The sequence below is a fragment of the Hippopotamus amphibius genome, chromosome X, assembly GCF_030028045.1.
Source record: "Hippopotamus amphibius kiboko isolate mHipAmp2 chromosome X, mHipAmp2.hap2, whole genome shotgun sequence".
NCBI lineage: Eukaryota > Metazoa > Chordata > Mammalia > Artiodactyla > Hippopotamidae > Hippopotamus > Hippopotamus amphibius.
Genome location: NC_080203.1, coordinates 17,448,838 through 17,473,770, shown reverse-complemented (window position 1 = coordinate 17,473,770; position 24,933 = coordinate 17,448,838). Strand labels below are relative to the sequence as shown.

Sequence of the window (24,933 nt, the reverse complement as noted above, 5' to 3'; positions counted from 1 at the left end):
TCAGCTGAGGAGGCCTGTGCGGCGTGCAGGGATCAGACTGACCCCTGATAAGACACGCCAGACAGTCTGCCTCCAGGCTTGTGTTTCTTGGCACCAGCTGCTGCTGCAGTTCTACTCTCACCTCCCAACCCTCTAGCTCTTTGCCACAGTGAGTTAGTGACTCCTGAGAACTGAGGGCCCTCAGAGATTGTAGCGCAGCCCAAGTCATCAGACAAGAGGGCTTAGAGGGGCCATGACGTGCACAAAGCTGCTTGGTAGGCTTGCAGCCACCTTGACCAGAATTCGGGTCTTCAGACCCCCTGTCCAACATCCTTTCTAGTGTTCTTACTGTGTTTTTCTGGTGTCAGGGATTGGAGCTGTTGAAAGGCTTCATTGCACACGCTGGGGGGGTGGGGGGGGAGGGAGTAGGATGACGGGGCTGTGGGAAATGCACTGATCTGAAGATTCCACTGGGAGAGGCCCGGGCCTCTTCCTGAGGGGAGCAGGTTCGAAGAGGCTCTCCAGAGAGGAAGGGAAACTTGAGGTGACCAATGTGTCACCATGAGGACGCCAGCCTATGGCAAGCATGGAGGCCCAGTCAGCGCCCATCAGCTCAGAGCTCTCAGCAGGCTCCTTTGACTGTGCTTCAGGTTGTATGCAACCAGGGAATGTCCCGGTTCAACAGCCCCAGTGGATGGCCCGGTACCGAATGCCAAGCAGGGAATGGCCGCTACTGTTCTCAAAGCACCAGATGCCAAAGATCAGGGATAAATAAGGACCTCACCTTATCAAACACAAAACCTAGTGGAATGGAACATGTTTCCAGATTAGAAACCAAACATTTATGGGCAGATCAAAACATTGGTTTGGCCACACACAGTAACAGTGATGTCATGAAGGGATGTACTTCTAACAGAGCACAATTACTGGCTCAGTGCAGGCTCAGACTTTCAAAAGCAAATGTGTGTTCCTCATGCGCGGCTAGCACCAAATGTGAGGTTCTAAAGGGCTGCGGGGGGACTTCCCCGGTGGTCCAGTGGTAAAGAATCTGCCTTCCGATGCAGGGAATGGGGGTTTGATCCCTGGTTAGGCCCACATGTTGTGGGGCAACTAAGCCAGCGCGTGACAACTACTGAGCTCGCATACCACAACTAGAGAGCCTACGTGCCGCAAACTACAGAGCCCATGCGTTCTGGAGCCTACATGCCACAACTAGACAGAAAAAAAAAACCCTGCACGCTACAACTAGAGAGAAGCCCGTGCACCACAATGAAGAGCCAGCATGCCACAACGAAAGATCCCGTGTGCCACAACTAAGACCTGATGCAGACAAAAAATAAATATTTTTTAAAAATGGCTGCAGGAGAGGGAATGGGAAAGTAACTGCTTAAAGGGTACTGGGTTTCTTTTTAGAATAATGAAAACATCCTGGAACAAGATAGTGGTGACGGTTGCACATTGTAAATGTACTAAATGCCACTTATATGAATTTTACCACCATCACAAGAAAGATACTTTAATCACAGGCCTCAAGTATAAGTCAGAGTCATCACAGGGAAGAGTAACAAGCATTGAAACAGATGCAGAAAGAAGACCAGAGTTCAAAATTCCCATCTTCACGTCCCACGGCGGAACACTGCCCACACCACGTGGCCGCAGAGGGGCATCAGAGGATCTGATTACTATTTATCGAACATTCCGGTTGCCTGTTTCATAGCTTGGCTAACAATTGGTGTCACCTTTATACCATCACCAGTACATTTTCTGTTATTAAAATAAGAAGAAAACTTGCTTTACCTGCAAAGTTTATTGCATAGAGCACACATTTATATGACAGTGTAACAGGGTTTCAACATGTGAAATATGTGCAGAAATATCAGAAACACGTTAGAATGATTGTCTCTGCCTTTTATATAAAAAAGGTTAAGTATAAAAAGTTTATAAATCTAAGGCACCAAGCTCTAATCTAGAACTAAGACACAGTACTGTGAATAGCAAAGAACTAGGGAATCAGAAAGAATCACTACTTCCTTTGACTAATCCAAGACTGGTGGTTACGAAGGAACACAGGCCTGCTTCAACCTATTCGTGATTCACCAGAAAACTCATTACCATTAGCACAACTAATTTGAATTTAAGTTTCAGTCGATAGTTTAAGTGGGATTCAATAGATTTCAGGAAATATATATCCTGTGTACACGTGTGAGCATGTGGACACATGTGCATGTACACTGTGTACGTCTGTCTTTGTGCCCATCTCTCACAGGGACTGAAAAATAACACTGCTCCTGTACTCACTTGCAGCCAGCGGCTAGAGAAAGGCAAGCAAAGTTTTGACTCCACATCTCAAGCCTGAATGTATACTTAAGGGCAGTCCTAGAGGGCACAAGCTGAAAAAAATTACACACGGTAAACATTTAGAGGAATTAAACATACCCCATCAGACCACAGCCAAACACTGCCTTATGTACACAATAAAAATAATATGTTTTTATAGATAAACTGCACTATATACTTCAAAATGAAACACTGACAAAAGCAGGGAAGATGCTAAAGATCACACCTTCTAGGACTCCCAGCATTTGGGGGCATCAGTGGCTGTGTGCAGGACTGGCAGACTCAGAAATATACGTACATAGTGGTAAAATGTAATATAGTATTTTGCAACCTTCTGTATTTGTATATTAAGACCAATCCAACAAAGGTCTTATGAGGAATCTTGAGGCCCTCAAATAAGTCATTATGCTCTCTACAGGATCAAATTAGTTTTTATTGCCAAATTAATGCAATTGTTAAGTAAACAGGATTTTAAAATTTTAAATATATACTGAGAAAAAACTATTCCTTTGGTAAAGATTCTCTTAGAAACTCAAGAATTAGCATTTTATTAAGACACCCTTGATACACACTCAAATGTGTTGGCAGGAAAACACAAGAATGAGAGACAATGAAGATTTTCACAGGAAAACAAACAACTCTTTACTCAGAACCATTGCTTGTGGGCAAGAGTCAAGGTGACATGAGCATCTTCTGAGATATGTTAAGAGGACATTTTGATGTCCCCCCCCCCACTTTTTTTTTTAAAGTCATTTTCTTTGCTAGGTTCAAGTAGGAGGTGAAGAAATTTTGAGAGATGGGCCTGGAGGTCAAAATCCAGAGTAGAGAATGGATTCTCTTCCAGGCTGGACGAAGTTTACATATCTGATCAGAGGGAAAAAGAAAAGAAAGGTTAGTAGAGAAGATGCTGGTTCCACACCAAATGGGCCCTGACCCCCTCTGGGACAGGCCTGGGACCCTCAGCAGACCCCCTGGAGTTGCTGACACACTGATGTTCTTATAAATGTTCCCCAACCTCCAAACGGGCCCAAGCTGCCTCTCAATTTCAAACAGCACTTCTCAAGGAAAGGAAAACAAAGGCCTTTTGGTTTTGGAAACACAGGTCGAGAGACTAATTCCAAAAAACTCACTAAACTCTCTGCCCTAAATGATTATCCGTGTGCTGTAGAGCGTCCAGTAGATCAGGAGTGCAGAGGAATCTGAGGGCCCTGGGGTTGGAAATGAACTCTACTTTGTGTATCTGGCAGGAAATGCAGGATATAAAAATTAGAATCAAGTCATCTGCCCTCTCAAAACTAACGTAATGGAGGGCTCTTTTGACATCAGTCTAGTTTTAGACCGACCACTGTCTTCTCCCTCACCAAGGGGCAGCCCTGGAACAGCTGGAAACCCAGGAGGGTTCAAGGTCAACTACCTTTCAAACGAAGTGAGGATGGGATGAGTCTTACCTGGTTGAGCAGAAACAGATTCGCTTGTTTTCTCGTTGTCTATAGGCGGCTGGTGACTTAGGCAGGATGTCGTGGAACCTTTGAGATGGTGTTTTTGGCTATCAGGAGGGATGCTGGACTTAGGTGGTTCTGTGTCACTTGTGACATCAATAACCTTGTCACAGACCCACTCCTGTGCCTCTGAATGTAAACTCTTGGAGGGTTCCACGGTGTTGCTGGTTTCTGCCTTTGCAGTTTTTGCTGCTCGGTTGGTTGCTCTTTTGGTGGAGGATCTGGAAAGAGATATTTTGGTTATAATCCTGATTGTCCCCAAACCAAGGCTTAGCCTGAAAGAAGCTTTATTATTTAATTCTGAGGAATGCCTTGGACATAAATGAACTTTCAGAATTACAGAATGGGAAGGCTGGATGGAAGGGATCTTGGAGATGACAGAACACACTGGTTTCCGAATTGTGTCCTCCCAGGTCCTAGGGTTCCATAGGAACGCTGAGTGGGGCTGGGAGCAGCTAAGCACACGGGGCTCCGGGAACTGTGTGCCTCCTTTGAGCAGATCCAGGACACGGCCAGTAAGGCAGAGTGAGGACTACTCGTGGGTTTACTAGCTCCAGGGCACTTTCCACGTCATCCCTGAATCTCTTAGCAGATTGTTTCCAGGGGCCCTGCAGGTTAATATCTTTTCAGGCAATCGCCCAAGGAGCCTTCCTTTCCAAGAATCTGGTCCTGTTCTTCTGACCTAACCTCAGCCACTCAGTTTCCCATTTGCACAGTGAGGACTTTAATATCAAACTCAGAGTTGCAATGAGAATTAAAATAGCTAAGGTGCCTGGTAGACTGCACTGCAGTCACTCAATCAATATCCCCTTCCCTGATTGTGTGAGACAACACTAACCAGCATGAATGAAAGCACAGTTTGGAGTCAGGTGTATCTGGGTTTGAATTTGGGCTCTGCCCTTGAACAGTGGGATGTTGGGCAAATAAGGTCTGTTATCTGTCCATGCCTCAGTTTCCTCATCTGTAAAAATGGGGATGGTCATCCTTTTCCTAAGCAAGGTTGTTGTGGGGATTAGTTTGTTTCTCTAAGTCGAGTGCTTGATACAGTGTTTGGTATAAGCTAAGAGCTCAGTCTACAACCTCCTACACCGCTCTGAGGATGCCCATCACACCCCCTCCATGAGTACTCTGATAAAGTCACCTAGTGACTCACCTGGCACTCTTTGTCTGATTCAAAGGGTCTTTCACTCTTTTTTGTCTGAAGGTTTTCGTGTCACAATTTAAAAATGTTTTTGTCTCTTTACGGATGTGGCTAGAAGCCGCATCTAAAAACACCAGCTTGCGAGTGTTCTTCACATTTTTAAAATGTGTTTTTGGTTTTGGGGATGAATCTGTGCCATTTATAAAAGCTAGAGGGGAAAAAAAAGAGCAACAAGATTAAAACTAGAGTTTCAACAACAAAGACAAGTGAAGCGAAGGCTGTGAGCCTGCTGGGTGACGGGAGGGACGTCTGCCTGAAGGCGGGAGTTGTCTGGCGGCAGGACTCTGGGGAGGCAGGCCCAGCTCTGCCCAGAGCTGTGGCCCGGGCCGGCCGCTGCTCAGGGCACAAGCCCACCCTGCCCTCAAAGCACAAAGGGCCACCTTTAAGGCACTGTGCCAGCAAAGAATGACGGCCAGAGGGCAGGATGGACCCATGTTTCTTGCCCCTCCTCCTGATAACCCTCTTATCTTAGTCTCACCTCTGACCTTAACCTTTCTCAGTGCCCTAAGGGGGAGCCTACACGGCTGCAGCTCCTCCTGCTCAGCTCCTCCTGCTCCGCTGTGGCATTCTGGCCAAACTTCTTTCAGGGCGACCAGCTTGTGGCAGCACCACCGTCTGCTCACATCTGGCTCCCCACTGGCTGCGGTTCCTGGAGGCCCCAGTAGCTAGCAGAGCGCCCGACTTGTGTGTTCAGTACCCACTACGGCATAAAGGGTGGACGAATCGTGTTTTCTCGAATGCCATTACTGTGCCCATCAAGCGGTTCCTACTCACCAGGGAACGGACAAGACTCAACAATACCCCTTAGGGGCACTCGTATCACAACGTGATTCTCATTTTCTCTCAATGAGGCGGGGAGTGACATTCTACCTATGGTCATTCATGAATGCCGCACGAGGTTCTGAACTGTGAGATGCTAGTGAGCCTCACGCTGAAACACAGTAACAGCTGTAGCAGCAGCTAATGTTTATTGAGAGTTTCCTATGTGTCTGGCACTATTCTTAGCGCTGCATGATCTTACTGCAATCTCATGCCCATCCTAGGAGGAGGATAACATTAGCTTCCCCTTTCTCAGACAGGAAAACTGAACACAGAGAGGTTAAGTAACTTGCTCAAAGCCACACAGCTCAGAAGCAGAGAAACCCCTGGATGAGCCTAGACAGTCTAGCTTCTAAACGGTGACTAACAGAACTCCAAAGGCAAGCAAACCTGATGGATGTGTGTCATCAAAGGACTTGCTGTCACTTTCTGACTCGTCCTCATCGTCAGCCTCGTCCTCCTCCTCCTCGTATGCATCACTGCTGAATGTTTCTGCAGCCTACAATGCAAGAATAAAGTCATGATTACATCTAACATTCAAGCATCCTGACTTAGTTATTTCAAAGAAGATAGATTTCACGTCTGGATAGATGGCTAATTTTTGTCATTTCAATTAAAAAGTTAAAAAAAAATCTAACCTCTTTGACCCCAAGAATCTACAGAGGACAGGACAGGTGGCGTGGCCCTAGTTGTGCCTTTCAGCTAGGGAAAGACACTCAAGAATGAAAGACTTCCCTGAGTGGGAGCCAAGGGAAAACAGCTTTGGGTTGGCATGCGGGCTCTGCCCACTCAGAGCCCTAACTAAGCCAAGGTGGGGCCTTGGCTAAAGAAATTCTTGGCTGCTGCTTAAGGCAGGGCTTCTTCTCAGGCCAAGGGGCTAAATGATCTTTGAGATGGTGACTCCCAGTCCTTTTCAGAAATGACATTTCTATTCTAAATTTCCATAATGATACGAGTTACCACAACTGGGCAACTGTAAACAGGCAAAATATCAGTTTTGTAGCTCAGAGGGTAAAGAACACAGAATCTGGGGGGGTGGGGAGAAGACCAGAGATGCATGCAAAACATCAAAAGACAAGACATGGTGCAGGGGGAGGAGGGGGAGCGGTAAACAAATACTTATAAGACAGACCCTGAAAGCACTAACCATAAAAGAAAGAAAAAACTGCTAAATTTGAGTTCATTAAAATAAGCTTCTGTTTATCAAAAGACATTATGAGATTGTGAGGCAAACTACAGCACGGAGGCCAATACCTGCAACACAGATGTCCAAAGGGCTCAGAAGCAGAGCAGGTAAGATCTCCTACAGATCAACAGGAAAAAGGCAGGTGACCGAATAGAAATAGGGGCAAAGGATTTGAAAAGGCACTTCACCAAAATGAATCTCCAGATGGCCAATAAGGCACCCGACTCCATTAGTCATCCGAAAATATTGATAAATTCAACGGTGTGAAAATCAAGAACTTCTATGTAGCAGCAGACAGCAGTGAGAAAAGACACGCCACAAATTGGGAGAAGATATCTGCAACACATACAAGCAAGAAAGGAGAAGTATCTAGAACATTTAAAGAACTGCCAGTGAGTAAGGAAAAGACAAGTCAGTCAGAGAGTTTTGGGCAAAAGACCTAAACAAGCATTTCACACAAGAAAAAGCATGAAGGCTAACTAAAGATATGAAAACATGCTCAACCTTTTTAATAATCAGGGAAATGCCAATGTGATGTGTTATTTCATTACCACCAGAGACTGGCAAAAATTAAAAAGTTGGCAAGAACGTGAAGCAAGAGGAATTCTTATACACTGCTGGTAGGAGCACACAGACTACCTTTGAGGTATTCGAATCTGGCTTTCTTGTCCGCTTCATAATTTCCTCAATTCTCTATTTAAAGGAAAATAAAAATTCAAACATGAAAACAGATTAAAAACAAAACACTGGTCCTAAAGAAGCTGATTATTTCCATGTTCCAGAAGCAAACTATCACTGACTGCTCTAACACTACACATCTAACCGACGCAAGACCCTGTGCCGGCAGCTGGGTGCCTTCTTCCAAGCCCAGTTTCACGGTCATCTAGAAAACGCCCTGAGCGGTGACAGGTGTACTTGCTATCTTAACACAGAAATCCAAATGACTTCTCACTCCTGATTTTGTCAACGTGGCAATTTATTACTTAGACTAAGCACAGATTATTGCAAACAAATTAGAACTTGCGAACATGATTTCAGTCTGAATAGACCATGAGTGAGGCCAATGTTAATGAAAAGAAAGCACCCCAACAATGCGACCCTGTCAGAGGTTTTGTTACTAGAAGGAGCACACGCAGAAAGGATGAGAGTTCCCTTCTTCCCTGAAGGTGAGGAGAGCTGCAGGCCTCCTCAGGGTGACTGATCTCCTGACAGAGAGGCCGTGAAGCACCTCGGCCTGGTCCAGGGCTTTCCTTGCTCCCAGATGAGCCACCTGGGTTGCACAAAGTGAGGTCCTACCTTACAAACAGCCTGCACCTTGGCCTCTCAGAGAAGCCTCCACCTTCTTCTTCCTACTCAGTTGCTTCCAGCCCAGTTCAGAAAAAAACTCTAACTTCCACCAATCCCTACCATGACCTGAGTGATTGTGTTCAAAGGAGCTTTGTTCCCAGAGGTTTGCTCTCCAGAGATATCCCTGTAATGGGCATCAGTGGCCCATGAGGGAGAGGTATGACCGATAAGAGAGGACCACTCTAGGGAGAAGGGATCAGATCCTTGGAAAAGAGAGTACAGAGGGAAAACAACCAGGGCTAGCATATCACTTATTTGTCATTTTCAAAAACATGTTTCCATAGCATGCGCCCAACATTGTTTTAAACAGAGACTCAAACCCCCCAAACAGAGAGGAGTACCTTTTTTCTTTCTAATCTCTCCTGCAAATTCTGTAACATAATTCTCTCGTGCTCCTTCTTGCGTTTGTCAGCCTCCTCCTGAGCTTTTATTTTGGCATCACTTTTCTAGGAAATTTGTATAGAAATATCATTTAAATCTCAATATATCTGAGTGACATCAGTGAGACAGTAAGAGTTATCCAGAATAAAAGAATGTAACCTTTTGATTGTACCCACATATAATAACCATGGATCATCAGTTTTCAAAGTATTAGCAAAAATGTACAGAACTAGGCTAACTATTATTAGGAGGATTTAGAAGCCATGTTAATCCCCTTCAGGACCTCAGGTTTGTCAGACCACTACCGTTTCGGCGCACACAAGTGACTGTGTATCTTCCACTGACACAGGCATCAGGAGCCCAGTCTGATACCTCTCAAAAGCACCAAGAGGATTCTTAAAGGTAATTGTCTGAGGACTGCAAATGTGCACATTTATGTAAGACATGACTGATTTTGATAAATCATACACTAAAACTGGAATATAAATTAGGCTGTAACAATAATTTAAACTGAGTATAGTCTGAGCTCAGTTTGGGGATTTATTTACCTGGTGATTTAAATCTACATAGGTGAGACATCCTAATTGGTGAATTGGATGAGGTATTCATAATTTTTACCTTATCTGTTGGGGGGCGGGGGCGGGGGTGCAGGTGTAAGTGTCACCAAAGAATGCAGGATTGGGAAAACTCACACGGGACATTTCATCTCTGTGAGCAATTTGGATTTTCTGAAACCAAGCTGTAATATTATTTATGTAGACAAACTAAAGGACTGCTCATCTGTAATCTGCTGCTTTCTGCTTTGGTTTCACTTGGAAAGCATTCGTGGATCCTGCCAAGGGTGGCTGAGAACGACTCCCAGCGACCCTGGGTAACAGCTAGACTGTCATGTGCAAATGCACCCAAAGCACGCAGCATCTGCTCAGTCTCTTTCTTGGAGAAGTACACTTTTGCTTTGGATTTCTACTGAATTTCAGAATCTGGTTCTCATCCCTTGATCAAGTGGAGAGCCAGCAAACCTGGAGTTCTACTTTTTGGTCTTCTTGTTCCTGACTTCCTTTCTTCTTTGTTATCTCCTTTGGTTGCTGCCCATCTCCAAATTTTGAGAACTCATCTTCTTGGCCTTCATCCGCTTTCTTTGCTATGTCTTTCATTTTCCTGATAAAGGAATATTTAAATAACTCTTATTATGTGCATTTTATAGTAAAGCTGCTTATGTATCGTAATACAATTTATGTTTACACCAGATTCACCAGATTTTCTGTCTTGTTGCTACACAGGATTTGCATATTTCACCTTTTTTAAAGGGGGGAAACTAGCCTATGGGAGTAGATAAAGATTTCTATCAAGTAATGGGCTACTTTGCATCTTAAAACACAAATGTGCACACTTGCGCGCACGCGCACACACACACACATATAAAAATCATTCCTTAACTGTTTTAGACGTATGCTCACACCCAATCTCACATGGGGGTGTGACAGAGGGAATTTAGAGGAGGGTCTGGTGGTACTCAGAGAAGGAAAGCCCAGTCCACAATGACTAGTATTCAGGGCTTTTAAAATGTTACACTAGGTCTGTTTACATGAAGCAATGAATAATATTCTTCAAGTTATAGGTTTTTTTGCTATTCATAATGTCTCCTCTTCCTTTCTCCCAAACCCATATAAGGTACATGGAAAGCATGCTGTGATTCAAAAACACTTAAATACTTAAAAACAAAGTCAGGACTGTAGTTATTCTTTGCAGGCAGTGGACAGAGGTTTATATTAGAGGGCCCCAAATGGGCCTTGAGATCAAAGATCAAGAAATCTTTAGATTAAGGTAGAATGCACACAACTGTACATGCTATTTGCAGCCCGTAAGTCATTGCAAACCCAGTAAAACATGAGGAAGTATCCTTTCCAGGTTTACAAATTCTTTTTCTTTTTTCGGTAACTTTTTATTTTCAAACATACAAAAAAATTTCAAGCATAGCTGCTTTACCAGTTTACTATCTCTGCGTGTGCATATATTACTCTTTATGAACTGTTTAAGGATTGAATTCTGAACTAAAAAAAATTGTATAAAGAATGTCACTGGGACAACTGGCAAGTTGGATGTCTGACCCTGCATTAGAAAATAAAATAATAAACTTCCTGATTTCAGTTACTATATACTGGTTATGTCAGAAAATGCTTTTGTTCTTAGGAAGTATACATGGAAGTATTTAGTAGGAAAGGGTCGTGATGTATGCAACTTGTTCTTAAACAGGTTTACAAATTCTAAAGTTATAAAGGACTTCTGAAATAAAGAAAGGGGCTGATGCCAGTGAATGGCAACAGAAACAGTCTTGTGTGATCACTCAGGTGCTACCACTGAGATCCAGGCCCCTGACCTGAGTTCAGGTCTCTTTATGCATCTTTACAGCACACCTTGATGGGCACACGACACATAGAGACTAAAGAGGACCATACACTCATCTACACACCAGCGTCTTCTCTGCTTGAAATGCTCCCCACATTTGTTTAGAAGGTGACGAGTCATTTCTAACTTAAACTGAAGAAAACGTCAGTTACTCTTTGAGAATTTATAATACATCTAACTTGAGGATAAAGTCTGACTTTCACAATTTGGGCCCCAGCCAAGATTTATAGTATAGAAAAGATGATTTTGTGCCAACCTTTGTTCCATCTCTTTTTGTAGTCTTTCTTCCTCTTTTTCTTTTTGTTCACGAGCAAGGCGTCGTTTTTCTGCCAAAATTTTTGTTGCCTCCTTGGCATTCATAGGCCCTGGTGTGCTTTTATTACCAGACTCTAGTTTAAATTAACATGTAAAACAGTTAAGTTTAGGGAACTTACTGCCTCTAAATCCAACAAAGAGGTGCAAGACAACCTACAATGTTAAAAAAAAAAACACTATGCCCATGGTCTAAAATGTATAAATAAACTATAACTGATTTATGTAACATCTTTTGTACAAAAGCCCAACTCCCATCCCACCCCAACCCCCCTCCACCAGCCCCCAACAACAGAAGTAGCATGTTGTTAATTTTTAACAACTGCTTGTTCCAAAATTAAATAATGTACTCCTGCTTTGGTTTAGCTGTTTTGAGATAACTGACTAAATTGCCTCTATGGGAAAAAAGATTAAGATATACTGAATACTGAAGAAGATAAGCTTAAGCTCAGTCCAAATGAAGTGTATAGATTTTTTTTTTTTTGCCATGTCACGCAACTTGCAGGATATCTTAGTTCCCTGACCAGGGATCGAAGCTGGGCCCCAGCAGTGAAATCACCAAGTCCTTAACCACTGGACCACCAGGGATTTCCTGAAGTGTACAAGTCTTAAATACTCAACTAAACAAAAATATCTCCAGCATACATTTTAAAAACTGTGCATCATTTTTTACTAAATAAATACTGTTTAGCTAAATGCTGAAAATAGTCTGTTAATATATTTGGTTGATCATACAGTGGCTAATTGTAGATAACCAAAGAAACCAAGACTATCAGTAAAATAAGGTGACCACATGGAGGCATAATGTTTTAGTTCATGTAACGAATTTGTTTTAAATAAACTATACACAAAAATGAGGATTTCAAAACAAGAACAAATAATTTGTAATAAAAAGATCATTTCTGTTACAAGGAATTCACTGTGGAATTCCTTCAAAAAGCAAAATTCATGAGTGTTCAAAGTAATGTTGATGGATATTAGGAATGCATGTGGGGACTCCCCTGGTGGCACAGTGGTTAAGAATCTGCCTGCCAATGCAGGGGACATGGGTTCGATCCCTGCCACAGGAAGACATCACATGCCATAGAGCAACTAAGCCCGTGCACCATAACCATTGAGCCTGCGCTCTAGAGCACGTGAGCCACAACTATTAAGCCCATGTGCCGCAACTACTGAAGCCCACGCACCTAGAGCCCGTGCAACACAACAAGAGAGTCCATCACAATGAGGAGCCCGTGCACCACAATGAAGAGTAGCCCCCGCTCGCCGCAACTAGAGAAAGCCTGTGTGCAGCAATGAAGACCCAACAAAGCCAATAAAATAAATAAATACATAAATTTATTAAAAAAAAAGAAACCTATCTCAAACCTACCAACTGTAAAATAGATAGCTAGTGGGAAGATGCTGTATAACACAGGGAGATCAACTCGATGATGGGTGATGTCTTAGAGGGCCAGGACAGGGAGGATGGGAGGGAGTCGTGGGGTGGAGGGGATATGGGGATATATGTATAAATACAGCTGATTCACTTTGGTGTACCTCAAAAGCTGGTACAAAAGCGTAAAGCAATTATATTCCAATAAAGAGATTAAAAAGAGAAAAAAGACATAATAATGATAATATCTTCCATACTGTGTTATGAAGGTTGTATAAAATAATAAAGTTTATGTAAAGAAAAAAAAAGAATGCATGTGATACCAAGAAAGAAAATTACAGGCCAATATCTTTGATGAATATAGATGCAAAAGTTCTCAACAAAATATTAGCAAACCGAATCCAACAACACATAAAAAAGATCATATGCCATGATCAAGTTGGATTCATCACAGGGTCACAAGGATGGTTCAACAAACGCAAAGGAACCAACGTGATACAACACATCAGCAAAAGAAAAGACAAAAACTGCATGATTATCTCAATAGATGCAGAAAAGGCTTTTGATAAAATTCAACATCCATTCATGATAAAAACTCTTACCAAAGTGGGTACAGAGGGAACATACCATAATAAAAGCTTCACGACAAACCTACAGCTAATATAATACTCAAAGGTGAAAAGTTAAAAGCCTTCCTAAAATCTGGAACAAGACAAGGATGTCCACTCTCATCACTTCTCGTCAACAATAGTATTGAAAGTCCTAGCCATAGCAATCAGAAAGAAAAAGAAATAAAAGGTATACAAATTACAAGGAAAGAGGGAAATTGTCATTATATGCCAATGACATGATACTATATATAGAAAACTCACACAAGACTCCACACACAAACTACTAGAACTGTGATAAATTCAGCAAGGTAGCAAGATATAAGATTAACATACAGAAATCTGTTGCATTTCTTTACACTAACAATGAAATATCAGAAAGGGAAAGTAAAGAAAAAAAATCCCTTTTAAAATTGCATCAAAAAGAATAAAACAGGAGTAAACTTGACCAAGGAGGTAAAACAGTTATATGCTGACAACTATAAAACACTGATGAAGGAAACTGAAGATGATTTAAAGAAATGGAAAGATCCCATGCTCTTGGATTGGAAGAATTAATATTGTTAATGGCCATACTACCCAAAGCAATCTGCAGATATAGTGCAATCCCTATCAAATTACCCATGACATTTTTCACAGAACTACAACAAATAATCCTAAAATTTATATGAAACCATACATAAAATACTCAGAATATCCAAAGCAATCCTGAAGAAAAAGAACAAAGCTGGAGGCATAACCCTCCCAGACTTCAGACAATACTACAAAGCTACAGTAATCAAAATACCATGGTACTGGCACAAAAAGACATATGTATCAATGGAACAGAATACAGAGTCCAGAAAAAACCACACATATCTATGCTCGATTAATCTTCGACAAAGGAGGCAAAAATATATAACGGAGAAGACACGGTCTCCTCTGTAAGTGGTATTGGGAAAGCTGGACAGCTGCATGTAAGGCAATGAAGTCAGAACTCTCCCTCACACCATACACAAAAATAAACTCAAAACAGCTTAAACTCTTCAATATAAGACAGGACACCATAAAACTCCTAGAAGAGAATATAATCAAAACATTCTCTGACATTAATCATAGCAATGTTTTCTTAGGCCAGTCTCCCAAGGCAATAGGAATAAAAGCAAAAATAAATGGGAAGAGAAGAAAGATGGCAGCGAAGTAGAAGGACGTGGAATGCATCCCTCTCCACAGATGCATCAGGAATACATCAAAAGATGCAATAATTCCCACACAGAACCAGCTGAACACCAGCAAACGACCTTGGACATCAGAAAGGACTGCAAAGATCCCGACATAACTGGGACAAGCAACCACTGAAGTCTGGACTACTCCATCAGAAGTCAAGTAGGAGGCTCTGGGGAGGGAGCACTGAATCCAGGATGCTAGATTACTAGGGAGTCCACAGACACAGGGAAGATTAACTGTAGGGAACTCTCACAGAGCCCTGTATCAGAGTCTAAGACACGGCTTCGTCCGACTGTCTGCAACTGCCAGTGCTGGACACTGCACACCAAACTACAAACAAGGAACACAAAACCACCCAGCAGCACACAGACTATGTAAAGACATACTAACCTCACAGATACCCTAAAACAAACCACCTGACACAGCCCTGCTCATCAGAGAGAAAAGACACAGAGCCACACACTGGAAAGCAGACACCAGACCCCCCCACCAGGAAGCCTACTCAAGACACTGGACAAACCCCACCACAGGGGGCAGAGGGCAGAAACAAGAGGAATTACTACTAGGCAGCACAGGAAAAGGAGAGCGCAAATCCTATAAATTAGACAAAATGAGAAAACAAAGAAACACCATGCAGGCAAAGGAGCAGGAAAAAAACCCACAAGACCAAATAAATGAAGAGGAAATAGGAAAATTGCCTGAAAAAAAATTCAGAGAAATGATAGTAAAGATGATCTAAAATGTCAATAACAAAATACAGAAAATACAAGAAACAGTTAATAAGGATTCAGAAGAACTAAAGAGCAATCAAACAGTAATGGACAACAAAACAACCGAAATTAAAAATACTCTAGATGGTAAAAACAGCAGAATAACTGAGGCAGAAGAACGAATAAGTGAGTTGGAAGATGGAATGGGGGAAATAACTGCCACAGAGCAGGAAAGAGAAAAAAAGAGTAAAAAGAATGGAAGACAGTCTCAGAGACCTTGGTGACAACATTAAGTGCACCAACATTCAAATCATAGGCATCCCAGAAGAAGAAAAGAAAGGGTCTGAAAAAAATATTTGAAGAGGTTATGGTGGAAAACTTCCCCAACATGGGAAATTAAATAATTAATCAAGTCCAAGAAGCACAGAGAGTCCCATACAGAATAAATCCAAGGAGAAATACACTGAGGCACATATTAATCAAACTAATGAAAATTAAACACAAAGAAAAAATATTAAAAGCAGCAAGAGAAAAGCAACAAATAATATATAAGGGAAAACCCATAAGGATAACAGCTGACCTTTCTGCAGAAATTCTGCAGGCCAGAAGGCAATGGCAGGATATACTGAAAGTCCTGAAAGAGAAAAACCTACAGCCAAGAATACTCTACCCAGCAAGAATCTCATTCAGATTCGACAGAGAAATCAAAAGCTTTACAGACAAGCAAAAGAGAATTCAGCACCACCAAACCAGCCTTACAACAATTGCTAAAGGAACTTTTCTAAGTGGGAAACACAAGAGAAGGAAAACACCTACAAAAACAAACCCAAAACAATTAAGAAAATGGTAATTGGAACACACATGTCAATAATCACTTTACATGTAAATGGATTCAATGCTCCAACCAAAAGACACAGACTGGCTGAATGGATACAAAAACAAGACCCTTCTATATGCTGCCTACAAGAAACCCACTTCAGACCAAGGGACACATATAGACTGAAAGTAAAGGGATGGAAAAAGTTATTCCATGAAAATGGAAGTCAAAAGAAAGCTGGAATAGCAATATTCATATCAGACAAATTAGACTTTAAAGTAAAGCCTATTACAAGAGACAAGGAAGGACACTACATAATGATCAAGGGATCCATCCAAGAAGAACATATAACAATTGTAAATATCTATGCACCCAACATAGGAGCACCTCAATACATAAGGCAAATGCTAACAGCCATAAAAGGGGAAATGGACAGTAACACAATAATAGTGGGAGACTTGAACACCCCACTTACATCAATGGACAGATCATCCAAACAGAAAATAAATAAGCTTTAAATGGCACACAAGCTTTAAATGACACATTAGACCACCTCGACTTCATTGATATTTATAGGACATTCCATTCAAAAACGACAGAATACACTTTCTTCTCAGGTGCACACGGAACATTTTGCAGGACAGATCACATCTTGGGTCACAAATCAAGCCTTGGTAAATTCAAGAAAACTGAAATATCAAGCATCTTCTCTGACCACAACGCCATGAGACTAGATATCAATTACAAGAAAAAAACCTGTAAAAAATACAAACACATGGAGGCTAAACAATACGCTATTAAACAACCAAGAAATCACTAAAGAAATCAAAAAGGAAATCAAAAAATATCTAGAAACAAATGACAATGAAAACACAACAACCCAAAACTTATGGGATGCAGCAAAAGCAGTTCTAAGAGGGAAGTTTATAGCAATACAGTCCTATCTCAAGAAACAAAAAAAATATCGAATAAACAACCTAACCTCACGCCTAAAACAATTAAAGAACAAAGAAACCCCAAAGTGAGCAAAAGGAAAGAAATCATAAAGAACAGATCAGAAATAAATGAAAAAGAAATGAAGGAAACGATAGCAAAGATCAATGAAACTAAAAGCTGGTTCTTTGAGAAGATAAACAAAATTGATAAACCATTAGCCAGACTCATCAGGAATAAAAGGAAGAAGACGCAAATCAACAGAATTAGAAATGAAAAAGGAGAAGTAAGAACGGACACCACAGAAATACAAACGATCATGAGAGACTACTACAAGCAACTATATGCCAATAAATTGGATAACCTGGAAGAAATGGATACATTCTTAGAAAAATACAATCTTCCAAGACTGAACCAGGAAGAAATAGAAACTATGAACAGACCAATCACAAGTACAGAAATTGAGACTGAGTTTTTGATTCACCATTGTATATATATGCATAACTGAATCACTTTGCTGTACACCAGAAACTAACACAACATTGTAAATCAACTATATTTCAAAAAAAAAAAAAGCATGTGATAGGCAAATTACCAATATGATACTTTTTGGAACCCACATACTGACCTGACACATGTTATGGTCTATGTGTTGAAACTGCCCTCCAGCTCCTCATGGAAATCTGGACAGCCACAAATGGCTGGGTGTGCTCCCTTCCAAGGATGGAAAATACCTTAGGGCCATCCATTATCAGAGCTGGAAGGAACTGCAGGGACCACCTAGACCATGGCACTCATGCAACCCCTCCATACTTAAAAACATCAGTTCTAAAAATGGGGGTAAGTAATAAGTTCCGGCAAGAAAAAACAAGCAGTGTGACTGGTGAAATTCTCTTTATTTAAAAGAAAGTTCACTTCCTCAAGTTCTCTGAAGTAGGGAATAAAATGACGTTGACAGTTCCCGAACTACCTTAAGATTTTATGTGTTGCTGAAATGAACTTCTTAGTGAAGGAACTCACCTTCACAGATCATATCCTTTTGGCTTGCAGCCTCAGAGCTGTTAATGGTGTTAGAAATGGCTTCACTTTTCATTCCAATAGTTCCTAATGTATTTTGTGCAAATACGGTACGCTGCACAGGAAGTACTTTAACAGAAAATTGTGTTGACTGTTTCGACGTGACAGGTGAAGGTGATGGGGGGCGATTCTTTTGGATTTCCCTGCTGGGAAAAAGTAATAGTTAATGCGGGGGAGAAGTCTGGTATGGTTTCGTAACATGTATGTGATTTTTAGTGTACCATTTCATAGACTATAATGTCTTGACTTTATGATATAATGGTATTTTATAAGGGACAAAGGTAAACCCATTCTTAAAGGCTTTTCCCTTTATATTTACATTACCATGTATATTACATTATTTATGAACACTGATGTGAAGTTTATCCTGGTAAAATACGTATCAGAAACAGCTGCAAACAAGCTACTTACCTAGCACTGATGGGAGATGGAGGACGCCACCTGCTCGTAGGAGAAGATGACCATCTATAACACGGTATCTGAGATGGTGGTAGGCGCTTCTTCGTAACAGGGTTTGAGGCCTGTTTGTCCGTTTCTGATTTCTGAACAGATCGATACAATCAGATAAGAAATTACTAGCAGCTAGCTTTTACAGCTAGCTTTTGAAAAGAAAAATATTCTGAATAAAATACAATTATAGCTCCTTAAACTCCCATTCTTCCTTTCATGCATGAGAATTAGGTACAGAGATACATTCTTCCAGGCTAACAATTTATATTATACAATTCAAGCAGGTCATAGAAATAATTTAAGAGAATGCTTACTTCAAAACCTAATTTTATGTTTAAATCCTAACTGAGGTTTGCAATAGTTCTCAAAAACATTCCTTCAGAGTTTAGAAACATAGTTCATATAAACCTCTATATTTTGTTCCTTCTACTAAAAATTAATATTCCAGCTTTGGAAGGAGGAGGGGGAACTCTGGGACAACAAATATCAGATAATTTAAAATCATTCAAGTGAATTTGTTTTGTCACAGAATGGCATAAATAAGAAGTTGCTTATGTTGCGAAACCTGACCTATCATAATCTATACAACAAAATATACAGGTTTTAATAAAAAATTTGTCAAGGAAAGGCACTTGTCGAACCTGTGGAGAATCTTTCACTTTCACTTTGGAAGACATTTCCGTGGTCACCTCAGGGGAGGCCTCGGGGGACGCCTCCATATTTGCTTCAGGGGGCGCTGTTGTGCTCTCTTCAGGGAGTGCTTCCACACTCGCCTCAGGGGATGCTTCCACACTCGCCTCAGATGATGCTTCCATGCTTACCTCCAGGGACGAGTTCGCGCTCACCTCAGGAGATGGGTCCACACTCACCTCTGGGGATGAGTCCGTGCTCACCTCCAGGGATGAATTCACATTCGCCTCAAGGGACAAATCCTCGCTTGCCTCAGGTGATGTTTCCACACTCATGTGGGGTGCTTCCATGCTCGCCTCTGGGAGCGCGTCCACGCTCGCCTCTGGGAGCGCATCCGTGCTCACCTCAGGGGGTGCTTCCGTGCTCACGTCAGGGGGTGCTTCCGCGCTCACCTCAGGGGGTGCTTCCGCGCTCACCTCAGGGGGTGCTTCCGCGCTCACGTCAGGGGGTGCTTCCGCACTCACCTCAGGGGGTGCTTCCGCGCTCACCTCAGGGGGCTCTTCTGCGCTCACCTCAGGGGGCGCTTCCGCGCTCACCTCAGGGGGTTCTTCTGCGCTCACCTCAGGGGGTTCTTCCGCGCTCACCTCAGGGGGTGCTTCCGCGCTCACCTCAGGGGGTTCTTCCGCGCTCACCTCAGGGGGTGCCTCCGTGTTCACCTCAGGGGGTGCTTCCGCTCTCACTTCAGGGGGTGCTTCTGCTCTCACTTCAGGGGGTGCTTCCACGCTCACCTCAGGGGGTGCTTCCGCGCTCACCTCAGGGGGTGCTTCCGCACTCACTTCAGGGGGTGCTTCCACATTCACCTCAGGGGGTGCTTCCGCGCTCACCTCAGGGGGTGCTTCCGCGCTCACCTCAGGGGGTGCTTCCGTGCTCACCTCAGGGGGTGCTTCCACGCTCACCTTGGGGGATACTTCCAAGCTTGCCTCAGGGGGTGTTTCCATAGTTGCCTTGGGGGCTGCTTCCACGCTTGTCTTGGAGGGTGTTTCTACTTTCTCCTGGGAAGGCATCACCCCTGTTGACTTGCGAAGCACTGTGGTACTCTTCAATTCATCACTGCTATGCCTAAGCAGGGGCATGTTTACATACTGGATTATATTGTGGATGCCTGTGGGTAAATGAGGACAGAGTGAAATTCCACACAGCCAGAAATCTGACAAGACGGAAATGCACCATGTAACAGTATAAAAACAAAGAGACTGCGTTTATTAGGAAACCGCAGGGATTACACACAACACAGAAATGTTTAGTGAAATGGATCACAGACACAGGACAGAAGCATTGCAAAGCTGGTACTTCAGAAGCACCACCACCAAGAGAGGCATTGTGAAAGCAACAGTCCACTCCAGATGAAACTAAGATGCTTCTCCAAAGCTGATGTTTGCAATAAGCCATTTCTATTTTAATCACACCATAGTGCAGAATGACTTTCATAGAAAATTACAAGACCTTCAACACTTTTTAAAAGTAATCTAAACAACGTCACCAGGGCCAGGGATCTTACCGTTACAGGTGATTCCATAAGGCACACTATATATGATTGTTTTAAAACAGAGTATAAAAAAGAGCATTTCTCACCCATACTAAAAATTGTAATAAGACATTAATCAGAACGGGCTGGATCTTCCAGTGTTAACAATCTAAATATTTTAGCCTAATACATGGACAAAAATTATAATATCCGGTACCAGCTAAGATGGAGGAAAGTGATAATACTGCTGGAAATGCTGGAAACCAGGCAACCACAGGCACTGCTGGCGGAAGTATGGATTGGTATGTGCTCCCTGGGAAGCATTTTGGCAATAGTGTATCAGAAGCCATTCTAAAAAGTACACCACTCTTTGCTCTTGCAATTTCACTCTTAGGTTATCCTTAAGAAAAAATCAGATAAATAAATGAAAATGTATGTATGAGGTTACTTACTACAGCATTGTTTAATAATATTGGAACAATTAAAAACATAACCTAAATATTCAACACAAAATTTGGACTATACTAAGGCAGTCACTAAGAGTAATAATATACAGGTTTGGGACATAGAAAATGGTACATATTGAGTTTAAACAAAAGCAGGTTATGGGACTTCCTAGGTGGCGCAGTGTGGTTAAGAATCCGCCTGCCAATGCAGGGGACATGGGTTCGATCCCTACTCAAGGAAGATCCCACATGCTGCGGAGCAACCAAGCCCATGCGCCACAACTATTGAGCCTGTGCTCTAGAGCCTGTGAGCCACAACTACAGAGTCCACATACTACAACTACTGAAGCCCACATGCCTAGAGCCCGTGCTCCCCAACAAGAGGGGCCACCACAATGGGAAGCCCGCACACCGCAACGAAGAGTGGCCCCCACTCGCTGCAACTGGAGAAAGCCCGTGTGCAGCAACAAAGACCCAATGCAGCCAATAAATAAATAAATAAATAAATAAATTTTTTTAAAAGCAGTCATGATTGCATTATTTATTTATTTATCTATTTAATTGGCTGTGTTGGGTCCCTGTTGCTGCACACGGGCTTTCTCCAGTTGCGGTGAGCAGGGGCCACTCTTCGTTGCGGTGTGCGGGCTTCCCATTGTGGTGACCCCTCTTGTTGCGGAGTACGGGCTCTAGGCATGTGGGCTTCATTAGTTGGGGCACACGGGCTCAACAGTGGTGGCACACAGGCTTAGCTGCTCTGCAGCATGTGGGATCTTCCTAGGGCAGGGATCGAACCTGTGTTCCCTGCATTGGCAGGCAGATTCCCAACCACTGTGCCACCCAGGAAGTTCAATGATTGCATTTTATTAAAGAATATCTAAATGCAGAGAAAAATATTCAGTTATAAGTGAGTATTAGGATAAGAAATTAAAATTTTTTCTACACTAAATATTTATTGCTTTATAAGAAACTCTTTTTTTTTTTTGGCGGTGCTACACGGCTTGTGGGATCTTAGTTCCTCGACCAGGAATCAAACCCAGGCCCTCGGCAGTGAGAGCACAGAGTCCCAACCACTGGACCACCAGGGAAGTCCCTAAAGTAAATATTTTAAAGAAGGCATTTGGTGGTGGCTTTCTAAAGACTTGGTAAATATAAGACTCAGTTATTTTTCAGTCCCTCACTTTTGACAAAGAAAGCATTGTACTTACATACCTGTATGTACCTAAACAGTCACTTATTTAACACAGTTTGTGCTAGAGAAAATATAGTAAGTATAATAACTAGATTTCTAATAGCTATCGAAATTTAAGACAAAATATTGAGGTTTTTGATGGGAGTAATCTAAATAAAATGAAAATGATTAGAATACCTTACAATAGACTCAGGGGAGACTGGCAGAAAATAATCTGACACACATACAACTAGGCATAAACAAAATTAGGAATTTGAACCAAGAAAAGTAAAGCTGCACTACCACACAGTCTACAACAGCACTTTGGTTTACTAATCATATGGATATTGACAGAAAAACAAGCAAAGGGGGTGGGATATATTCTGGAAAGGAAAAAGTGGAGGGAAAAAGAGACAAAGGATGGGAACAGTGCATTGGAGCTCTCCATTACTGAGGACTTACTACCCAGAGGCATGTCTACCATGATATGTAACCTATAAATGAGAAAATCCACATAACCCTGAAGATCTGTTTTATTTTACTAACAATCTTTACATTCTTAATTAAAAGCTAAAGAGCCACTCAGTGTTATTCTTCCACATTTTAAGAAAAAAAGAAGGGTGGAGTTGGAGACTCTCTCCCTTGATATTAAGTTTTTCTACATTTTTAAAATCCAGTACTTTTTACAGTACCGTGATACATTTAAGCACAGGTCAAGAAACCCACAGTTTTAAAATTTAACAACCAAAACTCCCTATCTCATCCTATAAATTACCCTGATAACTACTCTACCATGCTAGAAATCATAAATATGCAACATAAAATGTTGGATAAAATCACTCATTTGCAAAGTATTGATTCAAATTATTTTTATGCCTTACTATAAAAAATTAAGTGATACAACCTACTTTTTAAGCACAAATACTGACACTTTCTGGCACTCTACCCTATGCCTGTTACCTGGAGTATCGCTTCCAGAGATTAATAATGAAGCCAACACTTTTGTTCCTGGCTACTGACACTTTTGTTGGGATGAGCAGGTGACATTAAATTATTCTCCCAAAGACTAGTGTATCGCTGACAAACTAAATGATGAGAACAAACAGAAAGGATTCATTTTGAGGTCTCACAAATATTTTTTAGTTAAAGAAGGGTTATTTTGGCTTCCAATGTTTCGAAATGGCTTCTCAAGCAGCTGAATGTTGACCTAAATATAACACTTTTAAACCCCCATTTACAATAGGTACTTAGAAATAACTAACCAGGTGTTTTTTCTTCCACTTGTTCCATTTCTGTAGATGATTGTAGTTTACTACATCTTCTATTCAAAGATGAGCTTCTCCTCTTTTCTGTTGTCTCTGGAGATCAAGAGCAAAGGCGTATTACTTTTCACAAGCTGTTTAAATATATTATTTCAGGAGTGAGCCACTCCTTTTTAGCAAACATTTTTTTATCTTATTTAAATTGCAAGTATTATGTAGAGACTCTAGATGCCCAAACTTAAAACTAGTTTACTCTTTAAGTAGTTATTTGAAATGAAATAAAATTATTTAGGAAACAGTAAAAATTAAGAGGGAAAATGTCTGATACTGACATCAAAGTTCCCAAATTATGAATATATAACATTTAATTTTGGACACAGTCCATGACATCTATTACTAAAGTAATTTATAGTTTAGTTTTAACTAGTAACTTTGTTTTGGCTGTACTGCGCCGCTTGCAGAATCTTAGTTCCCCAATCAGGGATTGAACCTGGGCCACGGCAGCGGAAGCACCAAGTCCTAACCACTGGGAAGTCCCTTAACTAGTATTTTTAAAATAAAAATGATTATTAACATTTGGTACAGATATCACAATTTTAGCAGCCCAAACCAGTCATATGGGAAAATAATCCCTTTTGTGTAGACACTTTTCCATTTCACTTGAAATATTACAACTCAGAATACTGACGAAAGTCTTTAAAGAAGAACTTCTCTTTTGGGGACCTATAAACTAAAGTACATATTGACAACAGGGAGCCATGTGAAAATTCTTGAATCGATAATGTAATTAATTGCACAGCATGAACTACAGAAGTGTAATCAATTCGATTATGTCATGTGATGAAATCACCTATCCCTTATTATCACACTGCAAGAAATGACAAAATAGTGTGAACAGCTATTGTTAAGTCAGCAACGAGCAGGAGAAAAATAGACTATTTGAATCAGCCAAGATTTAAAGCAAGGCTATTCAAAATATCACAGGTTAGATTATGAACTTCATTTGAGTTTGAAATGTTTACCTGAACTTCATCTGAGTTTGAAATGTTCATCTCTCTGTATTGAACAGGTTTTATTTCAATTTGAAGGGATTTTACAAAGATAAGCCACTGACAATATTGATTTTATTTTCAATAAACTCACTAGGATCATTAATTACAACATTCATCATTTCAGAGTGTGCAATATACTGTACCTTTAAGCAAATTATTTCAAAAAGTATCTTCTACACATACCTTCTTGTATTAAAAACTAGTAAA

At 41.4% G+C, this 24,933-nt stretch overlaps 1 protein-coding gene across 6 annotated transcripts in view; it reads right to left on the bottom strand.

Moving 5' to 3' along the window:
• Positions 1 to 1,835: 1,835 nt before the first annotated feature.
• MAP7D3 (MAP7 domain containing 3) overlaps positions 1,836 to 24,933 on the bottom strand; it is a 57,253-nt gene continuing 34,155 nt past the window's right edge. For 2 of the 6 annotated variants that reach the window (XM_057719075.1, XM_057719073.1), the window contains 12 exons: positions 23,675 to 23,770; positions 19,285 to 20,435; positions 18,605 to 18,735; positions 18,137 to 18,339; positions 11,412 to 11,544; positions 9,769 to 9,907; positions 8,710 to 8,814; positions 7,661 to 7,714; positions 6,226 to 6,334; positions 4,969 to 5,164; positions 3,765 to 4,036; positions 1,837 to 3,180 (listed from right to left, as the gene is read on the bottom strand). In XM_057719075.1, coding sequence (XP_057575058.1) covers positions 3,173 to 3,180; positions 3,765 to 4,036; positions 4,969 to 5,164; positions 6,226 to 6,334; positions 7,661 to 7,714; positions 8,710 to 8,814; positions 9,769 to 9,907; positions 11,412 to 11,544; positions 18,137 to 18,339; positions 18,605 to 18,735; positions 19,285 to 20,435; positions 23,675 to 23,770 — 2,597 coding nt within the window. In that variant the 3' untranslated portion in view covers positions 1,837 to 3,172. Of the gene's footprint in view, positions 3,181 to 3,764; positions 4,037 to 4,968; positions 5,165 to 6,225; positions 6,335 to 7,660; positions 7,717 to 8,709; positions 8,815 to 9,768; positions 9,908 to 11,411; positions 11,545 to 18,136; positions 18,340 to 18,604; positions 18,736 to 19,284; positions 20,436 to 23,674; positions 23,771 to 24,933 lie in introns of those variants that run through there. The other 4 variants (XM_057719074.1, XR_009050430.1, XM_057719076.1 and 1 more) reach the window with 4 other exon arrangements.